Below are 22,877 nucleotides of genomic sequence, written 5' to 3'. Positions count from 1 at the left end.
AGTTTAACTGACTCTGCTGCATGACAGCAATTTTTTTTTAAAAAAAGTGTAACTGAAGTTCATTTTATGCTGAACACACTGGATTTTGAGTTATTCTGATATCTTTTAAAATAACTTGGCAATTAAACATTTTGCAAACCACATTTATCATTAAAATTTGCCCAACCTCCATTTTATAAATGGCTGCCAGAAAAGAAACTATGGGTTTTAAAATCTTCAAACAGGTTTTAGGACTATCTATCTATAAGTAACACTAAACTAAAACTAAAGTCCATCCAAACAGGCCTTGGAAGGCCCAATGGTGCAACAATCTGCCGTGTCATCCTCAGCCCACGGGTGTCACTGGTTCCAGATATAAAGGGACATGTGGTCAGCACACTGCTCTCCAAGCTGTATGTCACTTTACAGGAGTGGAGCTGCTACTTCTCAGTCAAGTAGCTCCTCAGTTTGCCTCACAAGGGCTGAGTGCTTGCCAGTAGTGCTCGGCAGAGCAGATGGTGACTCATCCAAGTGCTACAGTATTTAACTTCGGTGATCTGACGTGCACATGTGTTTCCACTGCAGCAAGGCTGTTGGCCTGTAAGGAGCACATGATTTAAAAAATCAGAAAAATAAAAATTGTTGGGCAACATTGCCTGGGTGAATTAAAATAGATTGACCTGGCAGCAATATATTCTCTCCTCTGAATTTTCCACCAAGTATTGTCCCTTCTGTCAGATTTCTCATAATTTGTTTGATCATCTGTCATGTGCCAGTGGTCTTGAATTCTGAACACCAGTTCAATTTGACTGTCATTGGTTGTTTGAATTTTGCACAAGAACAATTTTTAAGCTGGAGTCACACTATTCATGTTTTGTACATTCCACTAACCATTTAACTCATAACAATCATTGAGTCATTATCAAAATTGGACAATGAACACTGAATAAAATATTTTGTGTAGTATGTTACATGGTGTGCCGCCAAATGAAAATGTGTTTAACTCATAAGTGAAGCAGTGCACCTTTCATATTTTCACAGAAAATTACTTCAAATAAATGTCATTTTTATTAAAGTTAAATTAAGTATCAAATAGTTCATCAGTATGCAAGAATTAACAATATACAGAATATACATATCATAAGTCAACAATCCAAAATTGAAATGCTGAAAGAAAACCAAGTTACGACGCAATCAGCTTGCTCATGTATTCAAGTGTCAGTCAATACTGAGATGTGCTGGAAGGCTAAAGTTGTGGTATTTTATGATTTTTATTTGAGAATGGCAAAAACAAAACTCTGGATCTTGACTATAACACCACCTACTGGGTCAAAGACATTTTGTAGTGGGTTACAAACACACAAAGGCAATTAGTTTCATTAAGACCTTGCCCAGCACAGCAGTATGGTAATTCCATATTATCCCCATTACTCTGTGACCAACAGGGAACTAACCCATCTTGATTGTTGTACTTTATATGCACATGGAAAAAATAAATGTTGCAGTACTAAATTAATCTTGTGTAAGTAAGACCGTCAGTGATAATAGTGACTAATCAAAGCAGTGTAATAATTTATGAGATCAGCTTCACTCTTTTGGAGTATTTTATACCTCTTTTTCACATCCATGAAGGCTCTCTTTCTTGCTGAAATCAGTAAAAGATTGTGTATGCCTGTTTAAATTTTGATTGTGTCATGAAGCTTGATCTTGTTCATCTCTTATAATTCCATGAAGAGCTTAAATTCCTTCACAAATTTCAGAGGATCCCATTGCCACTGTTCGTCAGCTGACAATTCCTGTTCTTCTGTCAATGAAAAAAATGTGCCAAGGTCCCACTGATCGTCAGCTCCGTAATCTTCTGCGAAATGCTTTTATACGTCTGTCAAATGATCCAGATGACCAAGTGAGGGACTGCCTTAATTTTGCAGAGGTTTGTCTGATATATTTTAGTAATGCAGTCCTTATTAAAATAGTATTGATTGAAGACTTGAGTAGGCATGTTTTAGTATACCAATTGCACTAAGTAATTTACATCCAAAGATATGGCTATCAGTATTCATGTTAGTTTTCATTACTGTAAGGAATACTTTTAACATATTACTTTTTTTCTTTACTGGATACTTCCTTAATTGACATAGTTCTCCACCATTTTTACGTTATGTTAGAAGATTCCTGTTGGTACTTCAAATTAACTGGCTAATCTGTTGTCCATTACCATACTAATTTACAAACTTTTATTTGTTAAATTTAACAGACCTTGGTAGCCACTCTATTAAAATCCCAAGCATCACTTTCTTTCTTTCTTTTTCTCCTTCTCGTTGTTCTTATCTACATTATTATTGTTATTATTATTATTATTAGCAGTAACAGTAAAAGAAATTTATTTTGAAGGCACCTAATTGTTATAGTAGCATTGACATTCATTAACTTGTTAAGTGAAAGAGTTGTGCAAAGTGTTAATTATAGAATTAAACACAATTCATGAATGTGGTGAAGATTCCACAGCAATGTTTCTATCAGTTGAACACTTTATGAAATTTCAGTATGTATGTTACTTCTGCAGGGTCTAGATTTTATGACAGAATGCAAGGTCTATTTCTTTATTTTTTTATTGGTCCTGTGAATCTAGGACTGTACATGGTACAGATGATATTGGACCATTCCTTAATTACTATACACATTCCTTGAAATTTTTTTAAGCAGATCAGTTTTGAAAAATGTAATATATTTTCTTATTTTACATGTTGCACAAAAACAGTCTTTATTGGTGTTGCAGTTTTGTGTTTCTACATACTCTCTTGCTGTATAGCAGCCATAATTCATCAAGTAATCCTTTAATGTTGATTTGAAATTGTTTCTGATGTTTATTATTTTTGTGGATTGTGGTAATGCATTATACAGTTTGCTGTCTTTCTGTAAGAGTGCTGTATTTTTCTGTTGTACATGTGAACCATTTATTTGTCTTGTGTGATAGCTGTGAACAAATTCATTATGGGTGAGTCATGGATTGCTACTGTTTAATTGTTCTTTATAATAATTTCTTTTTGTAGTATGTAAAGGCATGGGATTGGAAGCATTTGATTTTTCTTAAATAGTGCATTGCATTCTGATCTTCTATCCCTTCCATTAGTCTTATAACCTTTTCTGTTTTCTAAAAGATCTCAAACTTGCTCCACTATTTTCCCAAAATACAACACCATTTTTCATTACTGAGTGAACATTAGCAAAATATATGGTGGCTGGATGTCACCTGCATCATATGTTTGTACGCAAGATTTCCACACTCCTAAACATCCCTAGTTCCACTGTTTCTGAAGTGGTAGTGATGTGGAAACATGAAGAGCCATGTACAGCACAAAAGCATACAGGCCAACCTCTTCTGTTGACTGACAGAGACCACCGACAGTTGGAGAGCGTCGTAATGTGTAAGAGGTAGACATCTATCCTGACAATCACACAGGAATTCCAAACTGCATCAGATTCCATTGCAAGTACTATGACAATTAGGTGGGAGGTGAGAAAACTTGGATTTCATGGTCGAGTGACTGCTCATAAGCCACACATCACGCCAGCAAATGCCAAATGATACCTCGCTTGGTGTAAGTAATGTAAACATTGGACGATTGAGCAGTGGAAAAGTGTTGTGTGGAGTGACAAATCACAGTACAGAATGTGGCAATCCGATGGCAGGGTTTGGGTATGGTGAATGCCTGGTGAGTGTCATCTGCCAGTGTGTGAAGTGCCAATAGCAAAATTTGGAGGCAGTGGTGTTATGGTGTGGACATGTTTTTCATCGAGGGGGCTTGCACCTGTTATTGTTTTGCATGACACTATCACAGCACAGGCCTACATTCTTGTTCCCATTGTTGAAGAGCAATTTGGGGATGGCAATTGCATCTTCCAACATGATTGAGTATCTGGTCATAATGCACAGTGTGTGGCATAGTGGTTACACGAGAATAACAACCCTGTAATGGAATGGCCTGTACAGAGTCCTGACCTGAATCCTATAGAACACCTTTGGGATGTTTTGGAATGTTGACTTCATGCCAGGCCTCACCAGCTGACATTGATACCTCTCCCCAGTGTATCACTCTGTGTAGAATGGGCTGCCATTCCCCAGGAAACCTTTCGGCACCTGACTGAACATATGCCTGCAAGAGTGGAAGCTGTCATCAAGGCTAAGGATGGGCCAACACCATATTGAATTGCAGCATTACTAATGGAGGGCACCTTGAACTTGTAAGTCATATTCAGCCAGGTGTCCAGATACTTTTGATCACATAGTGTATGTACAGGATACCAAGCAGAATGTGAGTAGGATGGAGTAGGTAGTTGCGACAGAGGCAGTTGAGAGATATAATCATCTGAAGTATGTGTTCAATGCAGTTGTGACATTGGAAACTACACTATCTGTTATGTTCTCTACTTCAAACAATGGATACTCCAGGTAGGAATGTCAACAATGTAGGAAAAACCAGATTGCTACTTACCATAAAGAAGACATGTCATGTTGCAGACAAGCACAATTGAAAAGCAACCACACCTCAAACATGCACAACTGCAAAATCCAGCATCTCAGGCCGGAATGCAACATCACGTGGCATGCAATCAACAATCTGGAGGGGATGAGGAAGGGGAAGGGGAAGCGATAGTGGTGTTTGAGTGGGGAGAGAGATGAACACTGTCTGGTGGAGTGTGCAGGCACTAGACTGCCGACACGCACAGCATCAGGAGGTTTTGGGGCAAGGAAATGTCAAAAAAGGAGCAATAGAGGAGAGGAGCAGGGATAGACAGGCAGATGTTTTGGCAGGGGGTTGCAAATAAACAGGGTTGGAGATGAGAATGGGGACTAGATGACAGGACAGAGGGAATGGAAACTGTTGGGTGGAGGGTGCAGGAACAGTATGTTACTGTAGGTTGAAGCAGGGATAATTATGGGAACACAGAATGTGTTCTAAGGATAACTCCCATCTGTGCAGTTTAGAAAAGCTGGTGGTGGAGGGAAGGATCCAGATGGCTTGGGTAGTGAATCAGCTATCGAAATCAAGTGTGTTATGTTAATCTGCAAGCTGTGCCAAATAATGGTCTACTTTGCTCTTGGCCAAAGTTTGGTGGTGACTGTTCATCCTGATGGACAGCTGGTTGGTAGTCATACCAATATAAAAAGCTGTATGGTGATTGCAGCAGAGATGGTAAATGACATGGCTGCTATCACGTGACATGGCTCCTGATGAGGGAGGATAAATTGTGACAGGACTGGAATAGGAAGTGCTGGGTGGCCTGATTGGGCAGATTTTGCACCTGGTATGCAAGGATATGATCCTTGTGACAAGGGATGGGATTGGGAGTGGCACAGGCATGGCTGAGGATGTTGTGGAGGTTCGTTGGGCAACAAAACACGGCTTTAGGAGAGGTGGGAAGCACCCAAGATACTTACAGTCCATTGAAAACAGAAAACCTAAGCTAGCCAATATTCATATCATTATGTAGTTTCTAGGTTCAACAAATATCTGTACCATACTTTTTAAACAACGCACCCCATTTAAATAACCCACCCACCTCAAAATTGCCAGTCTTTAGACTGACATTAAACATGGAACATCTATGTTTCTGAGAGTCTGGCTTGAGATACAAGAAGTGTAACAGCCATGTTGGTTAGAGTTTGTAGCTGGCAAGCGATCATGTAATATCATTATGTTGAGTTGTGTTAGAGTTTGCAGGATCCAGTTGTAATGTACCACATAATACCTACAAATCTTAAAATCTAATGTGCAATAGTAAATATGCAATATCTAAGGGTGACTGTTTCATAAAAGCTACTTATTAGATATTTCAATTATGTGGCCAGCTTTCTACATGATGATAACGTGCACTGTGTTCATTGTTTTTATTGGCACTGTATTAAGCTTTCATTCTGACATGTAACAAACAGCATGTCACTGATTAGTGACTGGATTATTTCTCTTTCTGGATCTGTTCACAAAGGAACAAATGGAATTCTCATTACCTGTTTGATCTGCAAAGTGTAGTACTGGAACTCGCCACCAGAAACATTATAGTATCAATAAAGATCAGTCAAGATTTAAGATTTGAAACTAAGTGGAGCCAAGTGCAAAATGGATCAAGGGGCATTGCACAATGTATAGATTACTCTGGGAGCCTTAAGAAAAAGTGGACTTATTCTGAATACCATTTTCTTAGAAAATAGGTATGGGCGCAAAAGTTAAATATATTCAAATGAAACAGTGACATTTAGGGAGAAGCTGAAATAATACATACATACTATGCAAGTCAGCATATGGTGCATGGCAAAGGGTACCTTGTACTACTTCCAGTCATTTCCTTTCCTGTTCACCCACAAACAGAGCAAGGGAAAAAGTAAGTCTATATTACTCCATACAAGCCCTTTTTTTTATCACAACTTATATTCATGGTGCTTATGTCAAAGGTATGCTGGTTGCAATGGAATTGTTCTGAAGTCATCTTTGAATGCTGATTCTCTAAATTTTCTCAGTAGCATTTTGCAAGAAGAATCCTGTTTCCCCTCCAGGGAATACCACTTATGTTCATGATGCATCTCTGTAATAATCATGTGTTGTTTGAACATAACAATCAGCAGGCTTCTGAATTGCTTCCTTTAATCTGACCTGGCAGAGACTCAAGCACTCGAGCAGTACTCAAGAATGGGTCACATTAGTGTTCTATACACACCTCCTTAGTTGATGGGCACGCTTTCCTAAAATTCTCTTCATAAACTAAAATAAACCATTCACCTTCCCTACTGCTATCCTTATGTGTTCAGCCCATTTCATATCTCTTTGCAGCATTTCACATAGATATTTAATTGATGCAACTCTGTCATGCAGCACAATACCAATGCTGCATGTTCACAAATCCTATTCAAACTCAACTATATCAATGAATGACGGTTCATCTTCACCTCAAGTTCTTATTAACAATCTATAAACATAGGAGGAAAGTGAGATAAAAATTGGAGGGAAGACTGATAAAATAAAATTTATAAATACAAAGAAACAGATTTTTGCTTACTAAAATGGGTTGAGATAAAGTATGAAACATTGGAACATGGATAAGACAAAAACCAACATCAACAGAGAAAGGGAAGAGAAAAAAGGAGTTAGTGCAGAATTAGTCATGAAAATTCGGTGAGATGAATTCCAAAACTTAAGAGAAGAGAGGAGGAGGAAAAATGAGTAATCAATAAAGGGAAAACTTGAGGGGATGGAGGAGCAGTTCGAAGATGGTGAAAGGAAACATTATACTACTTTAGGTTTTATGTTGTGACCAACTGGGTGGTGGAGACAAGCAAATGCTGGAATGATGTAGGGGAAATGCCTGTCTGTGAAGTTGTAAGTTAAAACGTTTTGCAATTCAGAAGTTGGTTTGAACACTATAGTGTTTTACTAGGCATAATAGACATAGTACCCACGCCCATCATCTGCATCGATAATTGCTCAAAGGTTGGAACATACAAAAAATTGAATTGATGAGATGCTGGTTTCACAGTGCCATCTTCACCACCCATGCCATGCAATTCGTGTTCTGCATTATGAAAGTGTTTTGAAAAGTTCTCGGAACAGTATACAAAAAAAAAAAAAAAAAAAAAAAAAAAAAAAAAAAAAAAAAAAAAAAAAAAAAAAAAATCTTACATCACTGAAACTTTCTTTATTGTTCAATGTAGTCTCCTTGTAGATTAATGCACTTTGTCCAACGATGTTCCAGTGCCTTGATCCCATCTCGAAAATGAGTTTTCTCCATGCCTGCAAAATAGTTGTCAACACCAGCTATCAGTTCTTTGTTTGAAATGAATCTTCATCCACCAAGAAAAATTTTCAGTTTTGGGAAGAGGTACAAGTCTGACGGAGTGATATCAGGTGAATAAGGTGGGTGTGGCAACAATTCATACCTTAGTTCACATCATTTTGCTGTGGTGACAGCATGTGTGGGGGCGCGTTTCAGGAGTTGCAGCACCCACCTTGCAGGTAATTTTTTTCATTTCTAATTCACCTGTTAAAATGTGATATACTCTTTCAGAAGACATCTGGCAAGTGTGAGCAATTTCATGCTATTTCAATTGGGTATCTTCCATGACCATTTTGTGCACTTTTGCAATGATTTCTGGAGTTGTTACACATCTTGGCTGACCACAGTGTGGATCATCATCTAAGCTCTCCCAGCCAGATTTAAATTAATTTGTCCAGATTTAAATTCATTTGTCCGCTTGGCAACAGTTGAATATGATGAAGCAGAGTCCCCCAGTGTATTCTGGAAATTGGCATGAATACCCTTTGCCTTTATACCTTTCTTTACAAAGTACTTAATGACTGCTCGAATCTCATCTCTCCCCCCCCCCCCTCCCCCCCCCCCCCCCAATCTTCGCAAATCACTTCATGGGAACAACAACAGAGCCAAGTCATTGCCACAGCTCTCTTCCAAGAGCACTGACGTGGCACATGTTTACAGGCAACAGTCCAATGAATATCACATGAACAACTTGTTGCACTAGCACTGACCTCTTGTGATGATTCCAAGAACTTTTCAAACCACCATTGTATTATCTCCCTTGTATTGTGTTCATTAGAGTCATCCTTGCAGCAATCCTGGCCTCAATCTCTGATTGCCCCTATCCCACTTACACCTCTACCCCTACCTTGTCTACTCCTCCCAACAGCTTCCCAGTGTGTCAGTGTAGTTCATTTCATTTAACCACTTATGTAATGTCATACTGTTCTCTGCAGTCTCTCTTCCTCTCTTCAAGATTGTTTTCCCCACTCATCTGCACTGACTTAAATTTTTCTACATTTAGCGCAAGCTACCATTCATCACACCTGCTAGAAATTTTGTCTAAGCCATCCTGTATCCTTCTACAGTCACTCAGTGATAACACCTTCCTGTATACCACAGTGTCATCATCAAACAGCCATAGTTCACTGCTCATCCTATTTGTCAGATGATTTATGTATATAGAGAATAAAAGTGGTCCTATAATAATTCCCTGGAGCATACTAGAGCCTTGTTTCTGATGAATAAATGCTGCCAATGACAATGTATTAGGCTCTATTACTTAATAAATCTTTGAGCCACACACATATCTGGGAACTTAACCTGTATGCTCAGATCTTTGTTAACAATTTGCAGTGGGGCACCATGTCAGACTCTTTCCAGAAATCTGGAAATGTAGTGTCTGCCTACTACTCTTCATCCATGGTTCACAGGATATCACCTGAGAAAATGGCAAGCTGAGTTCTGAATGAGCAATGCTTTCTAAATCAGTACTGATTAATGGACAGAAGCTTTTTAGCCCCAAGGAAATTTATTGTACTTGAACCTGGAGTATGATGAAGAATTCTGCGGTAAACTGATGTTCAGGATGTTGTCTGTAATTTTGTGGGTCTGTTCTTCTACCCTTCTTATATCTAGGAGTCATGTGCACTTTTTGACTGTCACTTTGCACTGGGTAAAAGATTTGTGATAAATGCAAGATGAGTATGGGGCCCATAATGTGGAGCACTCTCTGTAAAACAGAATTAGGATTTTTGTTTTGTTTTTGCTATGGCATAAAGTCAGTGCCAGCACACCAGTTGGGAATGACAGAGAAGAGACTGCTGCGAGAAGAGATCAGCCAATCACACGCTGACTGACCTCCCTCCAGGATGACAATGTGACAGCAGCAGCCCCTATGTGAAGAGGACATAAGTGCCATGTCTGACTGGTGATGGCCCACTTTGATAGCAACCACTCCAATAGCAGCTTCAATGTTAGTCACTTCATTAGTACTCTGTATGTAGCACAGACTTGTTCTGAAGAAGACTGATTATTTTGTATGTTGCCCTTCACTTGCAACACATCTATCAAAGTTAAGTATTGTAATTGTCTTGTTCTAATAAAACTCATTAATACGAGTTGTTTGATTGTTTGTCTAGCATACTGAATATGCAAGAGTCCTAGACACAACAACATTGGTAACAAGATGAATGAAAAAAATGGAAATGAGCATATGGCATCGTTGGCCAGGAGGCCCCATTCAGGGAAGTTCGGCCTCCAAGTGCTAGTCTTATTTCATTTGATGCCACATTGGGCAACTTGCGCACTGGTGATGAGGATGAAATGATGGTGAGGAAAGCACAACACCCAGTCCATGAGTGGAGAAAATCTCCAACCGAGCTGGGAATCGAAATCAGGCCCACAAGCATGTTACCACACAGCTAAGCAGGTGGACAAGGTGAATGAATACCATAGTGACACCATGTTGACAGAGTCACTGATGCCACAGATTGTCTCTGTTTTTTGTCATGGGCTTTTGTGTTTTGCTGGCAGCTTAATTCTACCTTGTCTTTTCTCTGCAGGATTGCCTTTACCTTTTTGAACAGTGTGTCTTATAGAGTTTTTCTATTCAGTGTTTTCAGGTGGGCATTCCAGAAATTTTCTTCGCTTGTGTACTTCTTTTTATTGCTTGCATTGTCTATTTATTGCATTTGCCTATTCCAAAATGAGCAACCCAACTGTCCCAACCCTGCTCAGGTGCCTCAGCTACAAGCTATAGATGAAATGCAGCTAACACAGAATGTTTCAGTTTCAGATGCAGCAGATTGCAACCCTTTTAAACACAGTACAGCAGTAACTCACCAACATGCAACAACTGTAGCTCCAACTGCCATACCACCTTTTCATGAGTTTCACAAAAAAGAAGAGAAATGCCTCAAGCTGTTCCAACAGTATGAAGTCCACATCATTTCTCACAAAATATTAGGTACTGTGAAACTACATTACTTTTTGTCAAAAGCAGCAGTGCAGCCTTTCACCTCATCCTGAAATTGGAGTGAACGTTCATTGGAGTGAACGTTCATATGATCAGGTTGTAGGTTCTCTAACTAACTATTATGACCAACAAGTGAATGTGGTGGCAACTAGGTGCCAATTCTTTCGTTGAAAGGAAAGGTCAGTACAAATTTACTGTGAGTGGGTAACAGATTTACAGGGTATGACGAGGAAATGCAAATTCCAGTGTGTTTGTGGTGCTTTACATTCAGATTTTAATTGCATGATGTGATTATGTACCGTGTAACTGATGTCCAGCTTAGAGAACAGATTCTGAAACAGTCAGATCCATCATTTCATCACGTAGTGCAAATTCTACATCAGTATGATTCAGGTGCCATAGTGGCTGATAAATTTGAGCAGCTGACAATTTGTCAAATTGGGTCATCCCTTGCTCACAACTCGACCAGTAGGCAGCAACAGTACACAGTGCCAAGCTACTTAAGCAGTTCTATAAACAGGAGTCTACATCAGTGAATAGAATTAAGTCATGATCTTGGTGGTATTCATGGCACAAACACCAAGATTGCCCCTCCAGATAAGCACAGTGTTATGCTTGTGGCAAGAAAGGTCACATACAATCCATATGTTTGCAACGCAACAAACATAAGAATAAGAATTCTGCCCACTCACAAAAATGTAGTCACAAGGCCCATTTAATCAGTGCAGTGTATTGAAAGCCTGCTGCTGGCATTAGCAAAACTAGCAAGCAAACAGTTTCTTCCATGCTATGCCAGTCCAACAAACTTTTTGTTCATTTGCAGCTTAGTGGAAAATGTGTGAAATTTCAGTTGGACATGTGTGCTTCAGTTACATTGCTGAATAATAACACATATGAACTGTTAGGCTCCCATGCCTGTCTAAAACTAGCATGCACCTGACAGCATATAATGGGCAAGACATTCCTGTTCTCAGAAAGTGTACTTTACTGGCTATGTATCGCTTGCATATGTGAACTGTGGTTTTTACTGTGCCACAAACATATGATTGTGAGAACATATTTGGCCTTGATTCATTTTATTTGTTTGGCATTAAAATTCAGGACAATGAGTTGTCAGTAACTGCATTCAATGCCAAAGACAATGTAACTACTGTCAAAAACAGTCTTGATCACAATTTATTTATTACGGTGACCTGTCTTGACCACTACTGTTGTTACTGTTCACTCCTACAATGTATTCAAAAGTAATCTTTTGTGAAGGTTTAGGCAAGGCTAAAACATATTGCTATGAAATACAATGCTGCTGTTGTTGTAGTCTTCAGTCCTGAGACTGGTGTGATGCAGCTCTCCATGCTACTCTATCCTGTGCAAGTTTCTTCATCTCCCAATACATACTGCAGCCTACATCCTTCTGAAGCTGTTTAGTGTATTCGTCTCTTGGTCTCCCTGTACGATTTTTACCCTCCACGCTGCCCTCCAATACTAAATTGGTGATCCCTTGATGCCTCAGAACATGTCCGACCAACCAATCCCTTCTTCTTGTCAAGTTGTGCCACAAACTCCTCTTTTCCCCAATCCTATTCAATACTTCCTCATTAGTTATGTGATCTACCCATCTAATCTTCAGCATTCTTCTGTAGCACCACATTTCAAAGGCTTTTATTCTCTTCTTGTCCAAACTATTTAACATCCATGTTTCACTTCCATACATGGCTACACTCCATACAAATACTTTCAGAAACGATTTCCTGACATTTAAATCTATAATCGATGTTAACAAATTTCTCTTCTTCAGAAATGCTTTACTTGCCATTGCCAGTCTACATTTTATATCCTCTCTACTTTGACCATCATCAGTTACTTTGCTCCCCAAATAGCAAAACTCCTTTACTACTTTAAGTGACTCATTTCCTAATTTAATTACCTCAGCATTGTCCGACTTATTTCCATTACCCTCGTTTTGCTTTTGTTGATATTCATCTTATATCCTCCTTTCATGACACTGTCCATTCTGTTCAACTGCTCTTCCAAGTCTTTTCCTGTCTCTGACAGAATTACAATGTCATCGGTGAACCTTAAAGTTTTTATTTCTTCTCCATGGATATTAATACCTACTCCGAATTTTTCTTTTGTTTCCGTTACTACTTGCTCAATATACAGATTGAGTAACATCGGGGAGAGGCTACAACCCTGTCTCACTCCCTTCCCAACCACTGCTTCCCTTTCATGTCCCTCGACTCTTATAACTTCCATCTGGTTTCTGTACAAATTGTCAATAGCCTTTCGCTCCCTGTATTTTACCCCTGCTGCCTTCAGAATTTTAAAGAGATTATTCTAGTCAACATTATAAAAAGCTTTCTCCAAGTCTACAAATGCTAGAAACGTAGGTTTGCCTTTTCTTAATCTAGCTAAGCCAAAATTTTGCTGGGTCAGAACTGATCCCATTGCATTATGGGACAAAGCGGCTACTGAACTTAAAGAATTGCAAGATAGCAAAAGCTATTGCACCCATACAAGCTAGTTAATGGGCAAGTCTACTGGTTTTGTTCCCCAAACTTTCAGGTCGCATTCACCTTTGTGTTGACTTTAAGACTAAAGTTAACCCACAAACTGTGATTGATACTTATCCATTGCCACACCCAGAGGATATCATGGACAGATTAGGTGTTGGTTGCTATTTTTAAAAAATTTCTTTGCGTGACATATATCTTCAAATAACACTAGATGAAGAATCTCAAACCATGTGTGTTGTGAACACTCATTAGGGCTTGTTTAAAGATTTGCATTTGCCTTTTGGCAGTGCTTCTGCACCCACCATTTTCCAACAGTATACCAAGCAAGGTGGCGCAGTGGTTAGACACTGGACTTGCCTTCAGGAGGACGATGGTTTGATCCTGCTTCCGACCATCCTGATTTAGGTTTTCTGAGATTTCCCTAAATTGCTCCAGGTAAATGCTGGGATGGTTCCTTTGAAAGGTTATGGCCAACTTCCTTCCCCATCTTTCCCTAATACAATGACACTGATTATCTCGCAGTTTGGTATCTTCCCCCAATCAACCCAACCCCCAACCCAACCTAATGATATTTGGAACAGCTGACTGCTCAAGTACCAAACTGTTCAAACTATTTGGACAATGTTGTTGTAGCAGGTTTTACACCTGAAAAACGCATTGCAAATTTGTGTGCTTTGTTTTGTATGTAATCTAATGCACGACTAAAGTGTGCAATGGCCAACTGTGATTTTTTGAACAGTCAAGTTGTACATCCTCTCCAGTTGCATTTGTTAGCCATACGTAACCGGCTACTTCCTTGCAATGTCAAAGAATTGCAGTCAATCTTAGGGAAAATGAACTATTATATTCGGTTCATACCGAATGCTGCACAAATTGCTGCTCCATTATATTGCTTCCATTGCAAGAACATCCTCATTGTTTGGACAGATGAGTGCCAAGAAGCTTTTCAGAAACTTAAAGGTGCATTGCTCATTGATCAATGTGCTGTTCACTTTGATCCTGACAAACTAGTTGTGTTGCCTATTGCTTTTGAGTCAAAAGTGTTGTCCGAATCTCAGTGTAACTATTCACAAACAGAGGCATTGGCTATTGTGTATGGTGTCACTAAATTCCACCACTATTTGTATGGCAGAAAATTATATTTAGTAACAGATTACAAGCTATTGCAGTCCTTGTTCCATCCAATGCAGCTGGCACCTGTATGAAGTGCCCAAAAATTGCAATGATGGACTCTATTGTTGTCTCAATACCAATATGAGGCTCTGTATCATCCAATACCTCAACATGGTAATGTGGACACACTTTCACATCTTCTGTTTGCCCTTATATGGACTTTGGCACTTCTGCTGCATCTTGTTGTCTCATTGATACTCATGATTCTGAATTGCTTCAATCCTTTCCGCTGAATATAGGAAAATTGCACAGGCCACAGAAGCTGATTCAGATTTGAATATTTTGCTAAAATACTTTCACACATTTTGGCCTCCCTCATTGCATAGCCTAAAGATCTCTATAGTGTGCCAATACTTTGTGCATCAGTGTGGCCTTGCTATACAGCAGGGTCTGATTCTTGTTCAAAATGACAATGGGCAGTCACGTGTGTTGATCCCTAAAGCTTTACAAAATATAAGTGTTGCAGTTATTTCACCAAGGACACTGGGTAATTGTTCATATGAAACAGTAAGTGCATCAACACTGTTCTTTGCAGGGTACAGCCACCCAAATAGAACAGATGATGTCACAGTGTCACGCATGTGTGGAAAATTAGTCCACTCTGCTCCAAAAGTTCTCTTCTTGGCCAAAGTCACAATCACTATGGAAAAATGTGCACATAGACTTTACAGGTCTTTCTTTGGAAAATTTGTTGGTTGATTGTGGCAGGGTCTTATGGCAAGTTTCCTTTTGCTTTGCCAATGAACTCGACAATGTCAGATAGCACAGTTCAGGCATTGTCCTCTATCTTTTGCTTCAAAGGTTTGCCTGAAGTCATAGTGTCAGACAATGGCTCTCAGTTCACATCAAATAAATTTGAAACATTCTGTGAATGCAATGGCATACAGCATCTAGCAAGACTGCTGTTCCATCCACAGTCAAATGGTGAATTGCAACATTTACCAGAACTTTCAAGCAGCAGATGGCCAAACTTTGCACCACAAACACCAGGTATCAAGAATTGCAGCTTTTCTTGCCTCCTATCACTTGTGTCTGTGAGATGGACCATTGCGCCCATGGAATTGCTTCACAGCTGATGCCATCTGATGCTACTGGTCCACCCTCCTCAGCACCCTGTGCTGACCGAAGGCCACAAGTATCACTTCATGTCACATGATATTGTGTTTTCCATGGTTTTTAGTGGCAGTAGACAGTGGACCTGAGGTGAGATCCTTTGTCCACTTGGCAGATGCATGTCTCATTTCAGGCCCATTTCAGGCCCAGATAGATTGCAGTGCTGATATCACAATCAAATTCATGACTGTCAGATGTTACGGTGTAAAGTCAGTGCCGGCCCCAGCCCCTGTGTGAAGGAGACATAAGTGCTGTGCCTAAAAGGTGGCGGCCTACTTTGATAGCAGCCACTTCAATAAGCAGTTTCAGAGTTAGCCACCTCATTAGGACTCTCTATGTAGCACAGACTTGAGTTTGTCTATTCTGAAAAAGACTGCTTTGTGTGTCGCACTTTGCTTGCAAGACATCTATCAAAGTTAAGTATTGAAATTGTGTTGTTGTAATAAAACTCGTTACTATGAGTTGTTTGCTTGTTTGTCTAGTGAACCAAGTATGCAGTATTCCTAGACTCAACAGTTTTCAAGTCTTTCAGTTGCTATTCTATGCTTGGGATGTCTATTACTATGTCCTCCATATAGGATCTGTGCAATGGTCAAATGCACTGCTCAAATGAGGTATGTTTGTTCTGTCCTCCAGCATGAACTATTTCTAAACACAGAATTTAAAACTTCAGGTTTACTTTTGCTATCTTCTATTGCCACAATAGACTGGCCAGCGAGTGACTGGATGGATGCCTTTGATCCATGTGGCAAGTTTTGCAAACCTTAATTTCCCTCGTTCTTGGCAAGATCCTTTACTAAGGTTTAATGGTGGAAATTGTTGTGTGGCTTATACATCAATTTTTTCACTGACACACTAACTTCTATCAACTTTTGCTGTCATCATTCACACTTCTTTTCTGAACTGAGAGTGCAACAGTCTCTGCTTCCTCAGCATTTTCTGGAATTTTTATTAAACTGCAGTAGGTTGTTTCTGTCCTTGATCCACTTATTCTGTGTATACTTTTCCAAGCTTGATTTACTATCAGTTTAAACTCTGCTCATAATTCTTCTGTGTCTATCGTATTGGCACTAAATGATGTCCACTCATTGTCTAAAGTGGGATGCAAAGAACTGCTTATCTGCTTTTTCTACCAAAAATACTGTCCTAGGCTTCTCAATGGCTTTATTAACTTTAATAACCATCATCCTTACAATAATATGATGATCACTAATTTCTGCCTCTCTAATGACGCAGTTGATAATTTCAGGCCTGATTGTAGTTGTAAGGTCTAAAACGTTGTGTGTGGGTTGTCTAACAAGCTGATAAAATCAGTTTTCAAAAAATGTGTTCAAAACTACTTTACAAGCCCATCTGTCCATATCACTGGCAGTAAATCCATAGACTTTCTAGTCAATGCTCAGTAAATTAAAGCAGATAATGTATGAGCTGGCTGTTTCTGTACTACTGAGTGTAGATCTCTTTAAATTATTATACAACTGTTATGGCAGAATTAGCTGGCCTTTGAAAGCGTGCAATAATTAACTTGAGCTCTCCTAGGCCCAATAATTGTATTCAGATTCACAGTTAGACTCAATTTTGACCTCAATAGACACAATATTTATGTCATCTTCAATGAACACTTCTCCTCATGTGGCATCTAATCTGTGTCTTCACTATATGTTCATGCCATTACAAATATTTCACAGCTTTTTACTTTTGGATTTAGCTACCTCTTAGTTATGAGAACAATTTGAGGACAATAGCTTTCCTGGAGAGCTATGAATTCACAGACACTGTTACGAATACTTCAACAGTTTTGTCAGTCATAATTTGTTTACTTTGTACATGGTCTTATTTCACTCTCTGTGTGTTGAGTGGTGACCATTCATTGGAGGACCTCAAACTACCATCTAGCCTTAAAAAAAACTCCATGTGCACTCCACAAATGCTCTGCTGCCTGAGTATCTGCTTTCTTTATGTATTGCACCCCCTCATCTATGAAAGAAGTCGTACAATTCTCCACCCCATAATGGAGCTCCATAAATCTGTAGCCAAGACCATCACAGAATTGATGCAACCTTTTGTTGAGACCTTCACTTGGCTTTAAAACCAAAGGACTCAATTAATTCTGGGTATGAAAACACAAAATTCTGGGTATGGGGCTGCAAAATATGAGCTGCGCCCACAAGTGAGGCCAGCAGTCTTCACAAATTTTATCAGTCACCTGTATGAACTGAAGATGGTCTCAGAACCCAAGCAGTAGGTGTCATTAGCACCAACATGAGCCACAACTTGGAGATGGCTGCTCTCTGCACTCCCAATAGCCACAGGCCAACCCTCCTCCATATTTTGGATGAGACCTCTCAGTAGACATATAAAGCACACATTGGACTTCTTTCCAGTCCTGGGCAGCTCTATTTCCATAAGGATTTCCATAATACACTTAACATTGAAACTCTCAGTAAGTATCAAACCCTTGTCCCTGTGTTCCGGCTCAGACCCTGCTGAAGGAATGACCACCTGTCCAATCACAGGGTGAAATGAGGGAGACAAGGCAATTAGTGTTCACATGCCTCTCCACTTGATGTGACGTGAATGCATTACAATGTGGCACTCACCTGTGGTGAGGGCAGGTCCCCCGTGTTGGATATGCTGAAAGGTGCCTCAACAGCAGGGCCTGAGGGTGAAACAAGTGTCCCATGTGATGCATTATTTTGTCCACCACCACTGCATCTCAAGGCAGCAGCCTGAGGTTGGCTGATCACAGCCAAAAAGATCTTCAGCTGTTCATGAACAGCACACACACACACACACACATTCCATCCATCCTAGTCCTACTAACTTAAGAATTAACTGTAAAAGCACACAGAGAAAGTCAAAAATGTAACTTGCTGTTCTACTGGTGTATCTGAAATGGAGGCTGGTGCCTTACTGAATTTTGTAGCTGCCTGTTGAAAACAAACAAATAACAACTGCACTACAGATAGCATGAATTTACACTTTAGAGTTGTTAGTGTTTGAAATCAAACTTTTTGAATACAAAAACATGCAAGGGCTTTAAGAATTAAACTATGAAAGCCCACAGAAAAGCTAAATAAGTAATTTGCTACTGTCCTTGTTTCTTGCAACTGGACGCTGAGGCCTGGCAGAGCTGTGACCAATGGTCGCTGGCTGTTCCAAACAGATAAATGACAACTGGGAAGTAGTGGTTACTGAAACAATGCAAGGCTATGTTACATAAGTTTTAACATGTTTTACAGTACAGTACTCCATGAAGGCATCTTCCATTAAAAGAAATAGGCTATCGTGTCTATGGAGCAAAAGTTGGGGGCTCTAAAGAGACTAGTTAAGGAGGGAAGTGCCATTGCAGTGGCTAAGGACTTCACAATGTGCAAAAGTATGATTGGTGAATGGAAGAAGTGGATGGAAATTGAGTCTTGCATTAAGCAAATTTGCACAGAAGAATTGAAAATCAGGAAAAGTATGAAGAGAAGTGAGTTTAGTGAGATAACTGAAGCACATTACATTTTATTTAGCCAAACAAGAGTGAAGGACACCCAAATTAGTAGGCCTATCTTGTAAGATAATGCCTTCTAATTTTATGAAGAATTTAAAAAAAAACCAGTGATCCTAAATTTGTCACAAGCCCTACCTAGTTTGATCATTGTAAAAAAGATGCTATGGTGTCTGACAGCTGACAGCTTAGTATTTGTGGGGAAAAATTATCTGGTGACATGGTAGGTATGTTTCAGTTCAAGGAAAAGTTTCAAAAAATTTATCGAAGTTGATGGTTTGTCTGAAGGGCAATTGTGCAGTTGTGATGAAACAGTATTAAGTTATAAACTGTTACCTGATACTGTTCTTGTTTTCAAGGAATAACTGTGAACCCCTGGTTTTAAGAGGAGCAAGGAGAGGATCACAATTCTAGCATGCAGTAGTAATGCATCAGGTGACCACAAATTAAAACATGATCTCATTGGAAAAATCAAAGAATGTATGTGCATTTAGGCTCAATGAAATGGATAAACTTTCAGTTCGATACTGACACCAGTAAAATGCCTGACTGAGCAGTGCAGTTTTCAAAGAACAGTTTTAAATAGTATTTGTCCTATTGCTTGAGCAGTTTTAACATCTAAAAACCTGTCAAGGAAAGCTCTCTCATTTTGACACCCAGATAATGTTGCAGCATTGTGCTGGCTCATGGACAAAGGAGTTTTGATTAGTCTCAAGAGAAAATACAGGTTCAAGCTGTTGTCCTCCCTTCTTTCTGCAAATGATGATGGTCATGGTGTTATTCAGAAGTTAAAGAAAACTGAATTATTTAGTGTTGCTGGATGGGTGGTGGACTCCTGGGATGAGTCAGAATCACTAACACTATTTGTTTCTGCAGAAAAATCCTTGATCACATTGGGAATGAGTTCACTGGTGAACTTAATTGACCTGCAAGCAAAGTTCATGGATATGAAGAAGCCAATGACAATGAAGTCGAAGAGTGGTTCCAGAACTATGCTGAGCAAGACATTATGTCTGATGCAGAAATTATTGCTGCTGTCACAGTTAATGATGAAATTCATGAAAATGTTGAAGACATTGATGTTGAGAACTCCACCATACAAGACCCTAAAATTCCGCATGCTAGGAACTAAAGGCTGTCGAAATAATCCTTCAGCATTTTGAAGAACAAGGTGTGTTAGTAATAGATTTACTGTTTCTTTTGTCATCTTCATGATAAAGCACTAAAATGAATTTTCTTTAAAAAAAAATTAGCCAGCTTTTCAATTGCAGGCTAGTTAATTTTCATTAGAGAAAGCTTTTTTCATAAAGTAATTTTCTGAAGTTAGTCTGACCAGGTAAATTACTGTGTTCATTAGTTTTTATTAGTGAAGGTTCTCTGCCTTCATAATGTAATTTTCCTTCAATGTAAGGGTAAATTGAAATATTCATAGGCTACATTTATGTATAGTTCATGTGTTAGGTATTTTCTTACATTAATTTGGACAGTTTAAGTTTGAATTACCAGGATAACATTTTTTGTAAACAATTGTATTATCAAGCAACAAATAAAAGTATTTTATCATGAAAAAAATCGTGCCCATTCTTTTTTTAACAACTTTCTCAATAAGTATATTTACAAACTGGGCCAGCTGTCACTCCACTTTAGGCCAAGTTCAAATTACAGAAAAGAAAAAGATGCAAGAGCAATTGTGTAAAAGGTAAGTATCAGATTGTGTAAACAACTGACAAAAACCTAATCAAAGTTATGGAGTATCATGTCTCCATTAACCCAACAGTTTAAAGCGGGTATATATCTTGTGCCATAGTGGTTATCACGGCAGAAGTCATAATCATGTGTTTACAAGATTAAAAAGCAAAAAACTCAGCTGTTACATCTTTCCTCTGGCAGAGAACAATCTTCAGCATGGGCATGTCAGCAGGGGGCTGTTCAAGCTGTTGGAGGCTCTGTAATGGTGTGGAACATGTGCAGTTGGAGTGATGGGGGACCCCTGATATGCCTAGATATGACTGTGACAGATGACACATACGTAAGCATTGTGTCTGATCACCTGCATCCAGTCTGTCACAATTAAGATCTGTCAATTTTTGTGCTACAGTGACATAAAGACAAAAGTGAGTGATCAGAATCAAAAGATTGGGATAAACATTGAATGATTATTTTAAAATTAAGTAGCACTGTAACCATATACTACCCCTTCAAGTGGAAAATGAAGTACAAGAATGAAACATATGCATTAATCAAGCCCATATAACAACAGGTGAATTATAAACTTAAGGGCCAGCTTAGGATATCAGTGAAAGGTGAATCATAATTCAACACCAGTCAAGGAAAAAAGACAAACTATTTGGAGATGAAAATATAAACATTATATCAAAGAGAGTGAAATGACCCCCTTTCCATACTTACGTGAAAAACAACTCTTGTAGTTTTGTATCCAAATTAAGTACTCTTCTAGCATCACAAATTGCTAATACAGTACATTTTTACAATTCAATGAAAAAGAAATCATTTAATAAAAAGTTTGGTGAATAATAATGCAGGGAAATATGTACTCAACTTTTTGTTTGACTTTAACAAAGTGCTCATTGTTTTACTAAAAGATGAACTCAGGCACTGGGTTTTGCACTGAAAAGTGAAGATATCAGAGCATGTTTGTTTTATTTCACACTTTAATTTAACACAACAGTAAAAATACACAATTAAACATTTTAGGACTATAGAGACAAAAGACATGCTGTATGCTCATCGAAAAAAATACTAATGCCCATGCTGACTGCCAAGTACTAACTGATAATTTGGCGTGTATTCAGTTCTACACTAAGTGCCAAAGAAACTGGTATAGGCATTTGAATTCAAATACAGAGATATGTAAACAGCACCTATATAAGACAACAAGTGCCTGACACAGTTGTTAGATTGGTTACTGCAGCTACAATGGTAGGTTATCAAGATGTAAGTGAGTTTTAATGTGGTGTTATAGTTGACACATGAGTGATGGTACACAGCATCTTCATGGTAGTGATCAAGTGGAGATTTTCCCATACGGCCATTTCACGAGTACCGTGAATATCAAGAATCCGGTGAAACATCAAATCTCTGACATCACTGTGGACGGAAAAAGATCCTGTGAGAACGAGACCAACTTCACAGAAGTGCAACCCTTCTGCAAATTGCTGCAGATTGCAGTGCTGGACCACCAAAAAGTGTCAGTGTGTGAACCATTCAACAAAACATCATCAATATGGGCTTTCACAGTCAAAGGCCCACTTGTGTACCCTTGATGAGTGCATGACACAAAGCTTTACACCTTGCTTGGGTCCGTCAACACTCACAGTGGACTGTTGATGACTGGATGCGTATTGTCTGGTCAGAGGAGTCTCATTTTAAAATGTATCGAGCTGATGGAAATGTAAGGGTGTGGAGACAATCATGAACCCTGCATGTCAGCAGGGGGCTGTTCAAGCTGTTGGAGGCTCTGTAATGGTGTGGAACATGTGCAGTTGGAGTGATGGGGGACCCCTGATATGCCTAGATATGACTGTGACAGATGACACATACGTAAGCATTGTGTCTGATCACCTGCATCCAGTCATGTCCAGTGTGCATTCCGATGGATGTAGGTAATTCCAGAATGCGACACCCCAAACATCCAGAATTGTTACGGAGTGGCTTGAGGAACACTGTACTGAGTTTAAACACTTCTGCTGTTCACCAAACTTTCCAAATATGACCATTACTGAGCATATCTAGGATGGCTTGTAATGAGCTGTTCAGAAGAGATCTCCACCCTCCTGTACTCTTGCGGATTTATGGACAG

The 22,877-nt window shown here is 39.1% G+C and overlaps 1 protein-coding gene across 1 annotated transcript in view; it reads left to right on the top strand.

Moving 5' to 3' along the window:
- The window catches only part of LOC126267779 (uncharacterized), a 185,794-nt gene that overhangs the window by 52,512 nt on the left and 110,405 nt on the right, over positions 1 to 22,877 (top strand). Inside the window, exon 3 of the mRNA XM_049973083.1 lies at positions 1,740 to 1,909. Within this exon, the coding sequence (XP_049829040.1) occupies positions 1,740 to 1,909 (170 nt within the window). The remainder of the gene's footprint in view (positions 1 to 1,739; positions 1,910 to 22,877) is intronic.

Source organism: Schistocerca gregaria, chromosome 4 (assembly GCF_023897955.1).
Source record: "Schistocerca gregaria isolate iqSchGreg1 chromosome 4, iqSchGreg1.2, whole genome shotgun sequence".
NCBI lineage: Eukaryota > Metazoa > Arthropoda > Insecta > Orthoptera > Acrididae > Schistocerca > Schistocerca gregaria.
The sequence above is the reverse complement of the archived record's forward strand: the minus strand, read 5'-3'. Positions and strand labels throughout refer to the sequence as shown.